Source organism: Oncorhynchus gorbuscha, linkage group LG21, assembly GCF_021184085.1.
Source record: "Oncorhynchus gorbuscha isolate QuinsamMale2020 ecotype Even-year linkage group LG21, OgorEven_v1.0, whole genome shotgun sequence".
Classification (NCBI taxonomy): domain Eukaryota; kingdom Metazoa; phylum Chordata; class Actinopteri; order Salmoniformes; family Salmonidae; genus Oncorhynchus; species Oncorhynchus gorbuscha.
The window spans coordinates 36,286,775-36,297,727 of record NC_060193.1 but is presented as its reverse complement, the minus strand read 5'-3'; the positions used below and the strand labels follow the sequence as shown (position 1 = coordinate 36,297,727).

The following is a 10,953-nucleotide window of genomic DNA, read 5'->3' as shown; positions in this document are numbered from 1 at the left end:
GACCTGTTCTCACACACAGGACCCAGTAGACGCTTTCCCTCTCCCAGAGCCCCTTGTGGACCAACGAGACAGTGATCTGTCAGAGGGAAACACAACACCACCGTTTCCATGGAGAAGCCTCCATTCACTGTCAAAGACCTAAAGCAATTGGCTGAGAGCAAATGACAAACATGTATCAACTAGCACACCTGTTATGCAAAACTGGGCTATACTCATCAGGCACTTCATTACTGGTTTACAGATTTATTTTGAAGGAGGATTCATACAAACAAAAAGAAAAACAAAATATTCCTTTGAGACTTATTTCATTTAGGGCAAAAGTCCCATTTTATACATAGATGATTCGCCAGGCAACATGTACAAGTTTCCCATAACAATCGGAGAGCATTGGAAGACGGAACCGCTGCACCAGAAAAACTTAGACAGCGGGGCATGTAACCGCAAAGGCTATGAGGAACACTTATAAATGTTATGGCATCAGAAAAAAAATAGATAACTCGAAAGGATTTCTGTATAATTTTTTAAATGAAGTGCAACATTCCAAGCGGGCACCTTCTTACTCTCAAAACTTATAGGAAATGGCAGTGGATGGTATTCCCTGCCAGTCAGTTGGTTGATGGGACACTGGTTAGGGGGTTGTTTTGGAGGGTGGGTGGGGAAGGGGTGTGAAGGGAGAGAGAGTGTGTGTATGTTGTGTAGATCAGGTGTGAGAGTCCCTGCATGGCAATCCTGCCTAGAGTACAGTGTTTCTGGCCACATAGGAGTATGGGTAGAGAAGGAGGTGGAGCAGGGTGATGGGGGTGGGCGTCTTAGAGGCCAGCGTCGTTGTAGGTGGGCGTGGGGACCTTCAGTATGCTCTGTGCATTATCCTCCAGAAGGGGGCGCCAATTGACCTCCCCAGTCAGCAGGAGGTCCTCACCGTCCAGAGCATCAATAAACTGCATCTGTGTGGAACAAGTACAGATAAAGACAAAAAGCAGCATTAAGTCTGGCACAAGGACATCATTACAGAGGCAAACGTATGCTTCATACACTGCTCAAAAAAATAAAGGGAACACTTAAACAACACAATGTAACTCCAAGTCAATCACACTTCTGTGAAATCAAACTGTCCACTTAGGAAGCAAAACTGATTGACAATAAATCTCACATGCTCTTGTGCAAATGGAATAGACAACAGGTGGAAATTATAGGCAATTAGCAAGACACCCCCAATAAAGGAGTGGTTCTGCAGGTGGTAACCACAGACCACTTCTCAGTTCCTGTGCTTCCTGGCTGATGTTTTGGTCACTTTTGAATGCTGGCGGTGCTTTCACTCTAGTGGTAGCATGAGACGGAGTCTACAACCCACACAAGTGGCTCAGGTAGTGCAGCTCATCCAGGATGGCACATCAATGCGAGCTGTGGCAAGAAGGTTTGCTGTGTCTGTCAGCGTAGTGTCCAGAGCATGGAGGCGCTACCAGGAGACAGGCCAGTACATCAGGAGACATGGAGAAGGTCGTAGGAGGGCAACAACCCAGCAGCAGGAACGCTACCTCCGCCTTTGTGCAAGGAGGAGCAGGAGGAGCACTGCCAGAGCCCTGCAAAATGACCTCCAGCAGGCCACAAATGTGTGGTGTCTGCTCAAACGGTCAGAAACAGACTCCATGAGGGTGGTATGAGGGCCCGACGTCCACAGGTGGGGGTTGTGCTTACAGCCCAACACCATGCAGGACGTTTGGCAGAGATCACCAAGATTGGCAAATGCGCCACTGGCGCCCTGTGCTCTTCACAGATGAAAGCAGGTTCACACTGAGCACATGACAGACATGAGAGTCTGGAGACGCCGTGGAGAACGTTCTGCTGCCTGCAACATCCTCCAGCATGACCGGTTTGGCGGTGGGTCAGTCATGGTGTGGGGTGGCCGCACAGCCCTCCATGTGCTCGCTAGAGGTAAACTATTTTGCTAGTTTGATGGTGGCAGCATCATGCTGTGGGAATTTTTTTCAGCGACAGGGACTGGGAAACTAGTCAGGATCGAGGGAAAGATGAACAGAGCAAAGTCGCTCTCCTTGATCCTTGATGAAAACCTGCTCTAGTTTGCTCAGGACCTCAGACTGGGGTGAAGGTTCACCTTCCAACAGAATGACCCTAAGTACACAGCCAAGACCACGCAGGAGTGGCTTCAGGACAAGCCTCAATTCCTTGAGTGGCCTAGCCAGAGCCCAGACTTAAACCTGATCAAACATCTCTGGAGAGACCTTAAAAATAAAAGTTATGTTTTTGCTTTGTCATTATAGGGTAGTGTGTGTAAACTGAGGGAAAATAAACAATTGAATCAATTTTAGAATAAGGCTGTAACATAACAAAACCTGGAAAAAGTCTAGGGGTCTGAATACTTTCCAAATGCACTGTATAACTCAAATTTCAATGTGAATTTGCTGGGTCACCCAAAAAGTTACATATTGAATCTTTAATTAAGTGGCTTGAGCTCATGGAAGGAGCATTTGATGAAAGTAACTAGTGTGTGTAACGATGCAGTGGCAATGCCAGTGTAGTGAACCACCACTGTACGTGACTTTGTTGCTGGGGAGGGGGGCCTAGGGCCTGCGATTACCTCTCCTGTAGTATGTCATCAGGCATGGCCAGGTTTTATGTGCTGCACCTGTGATTTAACAGCTCTGGCCCACTTGATTAACAAACTTGTTTTCTTTGCACTGCCTTTTCTCAGTCTCTCATTTTCTCTACCTTTCAAGAGCTCGACTACGCTCTTGAAATCCCTGCGAGCTCAGAAAAACAGTATCTTTTGTTTTTCCCCTCTTGAAAAGTCCCCCCGTCTCATAAATTCCTGGCAGTGCCTGTAATGTAGGCTCGCTAACTGCAACCTGTGGCATGGCCCTAGGGCAGGGCCCTGTCTCTGTGTGCAGTGATGCGAGGACACCTTTAATGCAAGCAGGCAGGAGTGGGTCAGGCCCTGGACAACGTACACACCAATAACTCAGGACTACAGGACCAAGGGGGGTGCCAGTGGAGTGGCCGTCACATGTTCCCAACGGCACTTTCATATGTTTTTGTACTAACATGAGTTTCACTGTCGCCATGCCGGCTTGGGTCGAGGAAACGGTCAAACGCTAATCCTTTAAACTCGTAGAAATAGGCCTATATGTATATGGCCAAATTTAAATGTTTCTAACAGAGTAACTATAAACAGCATTATGTATGACCATGGTAGCAATTGAAAGAAAACATTTAGGAGATTGTTAAACCAAAAGGTGAGGACAAAAGCTCACCTGATAAGACTTGAATCCAAACAGACTTGATTTTGTGCATTTTACCAGTGGTGGAAAAAGTACCCAAGTAAAATAAAGAAAACTTAAAAGAAAATGACAAGTAAAAGTCACCCAGTGAAATACTACTTTGAGTAAAAGTATTGGGTTTTAAATATACTTAAGCGTCAAAAGTAAACGCTAGAAATAATGACAAATTCCTTATCTGACTGCATTCTTTTGATAAGTGCGTGAATTGGACATTTCCTTGTCCTGCTAAAGCATTCGAAATGTGCCAGGGAAAATGTACATTTTCTTTAGGAACATAGTGGGGTAAAAGTGGTCAAAAATATAAATAGTACTGTAGACACCCCAAAACACAATTTAAGTAGTACTTCAAAGTATTATTTTACTTATGTTAAACTACTGTATTTTACATTTACTGTAGCTTCCACAGCATTTGTCAACAACGAAATCTGAAAACACACTGGACATTTTGGAGTAGGTGCACGATTGGAAAAAAGGTTTGAGTGAGAGGTCTAACATGATGTCTCCAAGTTTCCACTAGGGAAGCCCCCGACTAAAAAAAATGTATTGGTCGACAGAGACTTCTGTTCTCGCGACCAATCGATGGATTGAAAATGTTAAATGTTTTTCCCCCCCCCCCATATATAGAGACATGCTATATGTTTTAACCAAATAAGCTATAGTCCAGGGTTTTTCTTTTTTACTATTTTCTGCACTGTAGAAAAATATTGAATACGTCAAAACTATGAAATAACTAGAAATGAGAGATTCTTCAAAGTAGCCATCCTTTGCCTTGCACACTTTTGGCTCTCTCAACCAGCTTCACCTGGAATGCTTTGCCAACAGTTGTTGTTGGCTGATTTTCCTTTACTTTGCGGTCCAACTCATCCCAAACCATATCAATTGTGCTGAGGTCTGGTGATTTTGGAGGCCAGGTCGTCTGATGCAGCACTCCATCACTTTCCTTCTTGGTCAAATAGCCCTTACACAGCATGGATGTGTTTTTTGGGTCATTGTCCTGTTGAGAAACAAATTATAGTGGGACTAAGCGCAAACCAGATGGGATGGCATATCGCTGCAGAATGCGGTGGTAGCCATGCTGGTTAAGTGTGCCTTGAATTCTAAATAAAAATCAGACAGTGTCACCAGCAACACCCCCCCCCCGCACCACGACCTCCATGCTTCAGGTTGGGAACCACACACGCGGAGATCATCCGTTCACCTACTCTGCGTCTCACAAAGAAACGGCGGTTGGAACCAAAAATCTCAAATTTGGACTCATCAGACCAAAGGACAGATTTTCACCGGACAAATGTCCACTGCTTATGTTTCTTGGTGCAAGAAAGTCTCTTCTTCATATTGGTGTCCTTTTAGTGGTTTCTTTGCAGCAATTCGTCCATGAAGGCCTGATTCACGCACTCTCCTCTTAACAGTTGATGTTGAGATGTGTCTGTTACTTGAACTCCGTGAAGCATTTATTTGGGCTGAAATTTCTGAGGCTGGTAACTGAACTTATCCTCTGCAGCAGATGTAACTCTGGGGTCTTCCTTTCCTGTGGCAGTCATCATGAGAGCCAGTTTCATCATAGCGCTTTATAGTTTTTGCAACTGCATTTTACATTTTTCCAGATAGACTGTTTCTATGACTCTCCACCAATAATTACAGAGGATTGGAGGATATTTCTGTAATTCAGTGATATTTATTCCCATAGTAATTCGTTATGGATCCATAACTAAATCAACATTTGCATTTTGAAAGGGTATTTTTATAATTATTTTATTAATGAAAGCATAAAGATGCCATTATTAGTTACATTGTTTTAGTTTGAACCTGCAGACTGACACTAAGAATAGAAGTGGGAACATTTCCCTAGTCAGCGCCATTATTAGTGCAATGCCCCTTAAATATGAGATTATTTTGTTTTGAAATAATGTAAAATGAGCGAGAAAAAGGCCATTCTTGAACAAGGGGTGAGAAATCGATATTAATTTGTTTTTAGAGGGAAAAAACCCCATGTCATCTCCTGGAAGGAGCATTTGGTCGAGGCCGGCATGGGTACTGAACCAGCATCTTTAGCAACACAGCTTGCACTGCTACACAGTGTCTTAGACCTTTGCGCCACCCAGGCGCTGTACAACGTGACCGGTCAGGAGTGGCCTACAGCATGAGCAAAATAAGAATACTAACAAAATAAAACCCTGAGTGTAACAACAGTTTTAGTACTACTGAAGTTGTGCACAATTATCAGTTTCTATTTAGGTTTATGCCACCCACTCTGTTAGTAGGACCCAAAAGCATAAATCAGGGTATCGTACTAAACCACAAATTACCTCTAAATCCCACAGCGTAAACTCACAACATTTAAAGGAGGAACCACTGTACACTAAGCCTACTAATGATAATGACAATACTTATAGTTAAATAAATGACACTGAATAAAAACAAATGCAACAATGTCAAAGATTTTATTGAGTTACAGTTAAGGAAGATCAGTCAATTTAAATAAATGACTTTGGCCCTAATCTATGGATTTCACATGACTGGGAATAACAGTTGGTCACAGACACCTTTAAAAAATTTTTTTTTTAAAAGTCAGTGTCGGGTGTGACCACCATTTGCCTCATGCAGCTCGATACATCTCCTTCTCATAGAGTTGATCAGGCGGTTGATTGTGGCCTGTGGAATATTGTCTCACAAATGGCTGTGCAAAGTTTCTGGGTACTGGCGGGAACTGGAACATGCTGTCGTACACGACGATTCAGAGCATCCCAAACATAATCAATGCAGGTCATGAAAGAACTTGGGACATTTCAGCTTCCGGGAATTGTGTACAGATCCTTGGGCCGTGCATTATCATGCTGAAACAGGAGGTGATTGTGGTGGATGAATGGCACAACAATGAGCCTCAGGATCTCAACACTGTATCTGTGCATTCAATTTGCCATTGATTAAATTGCAATTGTGTTCGTTGTGTCGCTTATGCCTGCCCATACCATAACCCCACCACGGGACACACCAAACTGCTCGCCCACACGACGCCATGGCTGTCTGCGTCTGCCGGTACAGTTGAAACCAGGATTCATCCATGAAGAGCACACTTCTCCAGCATGCCAGTGGCCATCCAAGGTGAGAATTTTCCCACCGAAGTTGGTTACGACGCCAAGCTGCAGTCGGGTCAAGACCCTGGTGAGGACGACGAGCACGCAGATGAGGTTCCCTGAGATGGTTTCTGACAGTTTGAGCAGTAATTCTTTGGTTGTGTAAACCCACAGTTATCAGCTGTCCAGGTGGCTCATCTCAGATCATCCCTCAGGTGAAGAAGCCAGTGTGGAGGTCCTGGGCTGGCGTGGTTACACATGATCTGCAGTTGAGGCCAGTTGGACGTACTTCCAAATTCTCTAAAATGAAGTTGGAGGTGACTTGTGGTAGAGAAATGAACATAAAATGATCTGACAACAGCTCTGGTGGACATTCCTGCAGTCAGTATTCCAATTGCATGCTCCCTCAAAACTAGAGACATCTGTGGAATGATGTGTGACAAAGCTGCTTATTTTAGAGTGGCCTTTTATTGTCCCCAACACAAGGTGCACCTGTGTAATGATCACACTGGATGGATTGTCTTGGCAAAGGAAAAATGCTCACTAACAGGGATGTAAACAAATTTCTGCACAAAATCTGACAGAAATGAGCATTTGAGTCTTTTATTTCAGTTGATGAAACATGGGACCAACACTAAGGACCAAGACAACATGTTGCTTTTATATTTCTGTATAGTAACTAGGGCTGGGAAGATATCAGTATCGCAATATTTTTCCATGGCAACTGTCACTCACGGATTACATTTAGAAAGTTTTTATTTTAATAAAACATTGGTGATGTAAGCCTACAGTACTGTGCCTCTCTGCTGTCAAAATCAATGCTGTAACCAATCTCGTTCCCCATAAACCTGCTTTTGGTCAGTCTTAAATATCCTTAGTTGTGCATATTGGCACATGTTAAGGACACACCTATACTTCCATCCCTCCCACCTCAGCACAAGCGAGCTGATGTTAGACAGGTAAATTGCCGAACCTGGCATATAGTGTGGAACATGCCGGTGTCAGTTTTAACATGACGAAATGTTAATATTTTTTTGTGAATAATTGTCTAAAATTCCACTCTGGAGAGCCTAGTTTTCATTATTTTTAGTTATTTAAACATTCAGTTTAAATAACTAAAATTAATATACACTAGGCTCCCCAGAGTGCCCTTTTCAAATATTTCCTCAGGAATCCCAGCCATTCCATGTTTTTGAACTATTCCAGAACGAGCACACCTGATTTAACTTGTCAACTAATCATCAAACCCTTGAATAGTTGAATTAGGTGAGCTAGTTCAGGGCTACAACAACATTGTGAAACATCTGGTGGTCCCCACGTCTTTCCAAACCTGAAGCCAGGGCAGATTCTTTTTGGGTGCAGGCAGAAAACTGAGGCCAGAAACATTGGTTCTCTTTATTTGGGGAACCACTGAGGACTAGGGTCCAAGTATCCCATCTGTGGTGATATAGAGGGTCGTCTTCCTTTCTCACCTGTTTACGGACGTACTCCACCATGAGCTCCAGCTGCCTGGGGTCCTCGCACTGGCGGTTGAACATGTTCCTCCACAGGGCGGCCGCCAGCACCCCATCGTCCGAAAGGATTCCCTTCAAATGCAACAACACAGAGGAGGTGAATCATGGTTGTCACCTTCCATCACTGCGTTGTCAAATAGCACTGAGGACTGGACCAGACCTAACACAGTGGCTCCTGCAGGACCGTTCCGCCAGTCAGGCCTAGAACAGCACCACGAAATGCTAGCTGTGGACCTGTTCCCAAGCAGGCTTGGTCTCTGGGGCCCTTCCATTCCCAGTCATCATTTCCAGTGTGTGTTGTGTTTTATACCATCTGCCACAGATGAGGCAAAGATAACCCTAATGGTCAAAGTTGGGTCTTACCTCATCATATCCAAAAATAGCAGCATAGAAAGTCTCTGTCATAGCCCTCATGCTTTCCTTCCGGTGAATGGCATCAATCTAGACGGGCGAAAGAGAGAAGGGAAGGAGGATGGAGGGATGTGGGTTAGCCAGCTGGAAAGCAAGGACCTAAGTTGTTATTAACACTATTTTGGGTAAACAGTCCCAATACTACTGCTTTGCTTGAGTTCCTCAAATTTGGTCACATTTTCCACATCAAGCACACACACTTTCCCCTCCTGAAATATAAATAACCTTCTCCTTGAGCTGTTGGAGCCAGTTTACAGTGCTGGACTAGGTTGAGAGTAGGGGATCTTTGTGGCCACTCACTGAGTGTGTCCAGCAGGTGGAGTAAACTATCCTTACATAAATACACAGGTACAGCACACATGCTTACATGCAGTACTGTATTAGGTACACTAAGGACACTAATAACACTCAGGGAGTTTAGATAATGAATGCATTGTAAAACACAGAATTCAATAGGCTATGACAAGAATGAAATCAGGGGTCGCCTCAAGGATTCTTCCATACAAACTCAGCAGCTTGAAAAACGGTAACCTGGAAGCAGTTTGAGAACTCAATAGACGAGGACCTAGTTTTACTGGTTCAACACGCCCAACTTCACATTTCAGGTGTGATGAGACACGCATTGAAAATAGGTAAATTTGAAGCAGGCGTGATAAGACCGGAGTAGAACTCCCACTTAGAACAATTACAACAAGGCCTAAAAGACAAGTATGAGTCCCTTAACCTCTGCTCTGTGCAATTCTCCACAGTAACATACATGCTGCAATCTCTGAAGTTTTTGGAGTCATCTAATAAAAGTGATCTCATTTATTGAAAATCAGTTTAAGGGCTTCCACATTTTCTTCCCCTCATGCTTTAAACTGTGGAATACTGCTGGGCAGCCGCCTTGGGCCACTTCTTTCCTAAACTCAGCAAAAGTTGTCACTGTCAACTGCATTTATTATCAGCAAACTTGTTCATAAATATTTGTATGAACATTAGATACAACTGATACATAAACTGAACAAGTTCCAGACATGTGACTAATAGAAATGGAATAATGTGTCCCTGAACAAAGGGGGGGGGGGGGGGGTGTCAAAACGAAAAGTAACAGTCAGTATCTGCTGTGGCCACCAGCTGCATTAAGTACGGCAGTGCATCTACTCTTCGTGGACTGCACCATATTTGCCAGCTCTTGCTGTGAGATGTTACCCCACTCTTCCACCAAGGCACCTGCAAGTTCCCGGACATTTCTGGGGGGAATGGCCCTAGCCCTCACCCTCCAATCCAAGACGTGCTCAATGGGATTGAGATCCGGGCTCATTGCTGGCCATGGCAGAACATTGACATTCCTGTCTTTCAGGAAATCAGCCATACTGTTTGTTTTGTGCGTGGTGGCATTGTCATGCTAGAGGGTCATGTCAGGATGATCCTGCAGGAAGGGTAGCACATGAGGGAAGTCTTCCCTGTAACGCACAGCATTGAGATTGCCTGCAATGATAACAAGCTCGGTCCGATGATGCTGTGACACAGCCCCAGACCATGACAGACCCTTCACCTCCAAATCGATCCCGCACCAGAGTACAGGCCTCGGTGCAACGCTCATTCCTTCGACAATAAACTTGAATCCGACCACCCCCCTGGTGAGACAAAACAGCGGCTCGTCAGTGAAGAGCACTTTTTGCCAGTCCTGTCTGGTCCAGCAACAGTGGGTTTGTGCCCATAGGCGACATTGTTGCCGGTAATGTCTGGTGAGGATCTGCCTTTACAACAGGCCTACAAGCCCTCAGTCCAGCCTCTCGCAGACAGTCTGATCACTGATAGAGGGATTGTGCATTCCTGGTATAACGCAGGCTGTTGTCGCCATCCTGTACCTGTCCCGCAGGTGTGATGTTCAGATGTACCAATCCTGTGCCGGTGTTGTTAGACGTGGTCTGCCACTGTGAGGACGATCAGCTGTCCATCCTGTCTCCCTGTAGCGCTGTCTTAGGCGTCTCACAGTACGGACATTGTAATTTATTGCCCTGGCCACATCTGCAGTCCTCATGCCGCCTTGCAGCATGCCTAAGGCACGTTCACACAAATGAGCAGGGACCCTGGGCATCTTCTTTTGGAGTCAGTGGAAAGGCCTCTTTAGTGTCCTAAGTTTTCATAACTGACCTTAATTGCCTACCGTCTGTAAGCTGTTAGTGTCTTAACGACTGTTCCACAGGTGCGCATGTTCATTAATTGTTTATGGTTCATTGAGCAAGCATGGGAAACAGTGTTTAAACCCTTTGCAATGAAGATCTGTGAAGTTATTTGGAATTTTACGAATTATCGTTGAAAGACAGGGTCCTGAAAAAAGGACGTTTATTTTTTTTGCCAATGACCTTCCTTATGCCTCATCTGAAACTTAAGCTACTATATTTGCAGATTTTTTAAATTTAACTAGTCAGTTAAGAACAAATTCTTATTTACAATGATGGCCTACCAAAAGGCACACACCAGTTCGAAAGTTAGGGGTCACTTAGAAATGTCCATGTTTTTGAAAGAAAATGAAAAATTTCTCTGTTAAAATAACATCAAATTGATCAGAAATACAGTGTAGACTTTGTTAATGTTGTAAATGACTATTGTAGCTGGAAACAGCTGATTTTTTTATGAAATAGCTACATAGGCCCATTATCAGCAACCATC

The 10,953-nt window shown here is 44.2% G+C and overlaps 1 protein-coding gene across 1 annotated transcript in view; it reads right to left on the bottom strand.

Annotated features, from left to right (window-relative positions):
- Positions 1–227: 227 nt before the first annotated feature.
- The window catches only part of LOC124008484 (ubiquinol-cytochrome-c reductase complex assembly factor 1), a 40,423-nt gene continuing 29,697 nt past the window's right edge, over positions 228–10,953 (bottom strand). The window contains exons 7-9 of the mRNA XM_046319788.1: positions 8,248–8,325; positions 7,843–7,956; positions 228–944 (exon numbers count right to left, since the gene is read on the bottom strand). Of these exons, the coding sequence (XP_046175744.1) occupies positions 810–944; positions 7,843–7,956; positions 8,248–8,325 (327 nt within the window). The 3' untranslated portion in view covers positions 228–809. The remainder of the gene's footprint in view (positions 945–7,842; positions 7,957–8,247; positions 8,326–10,953) is intronic.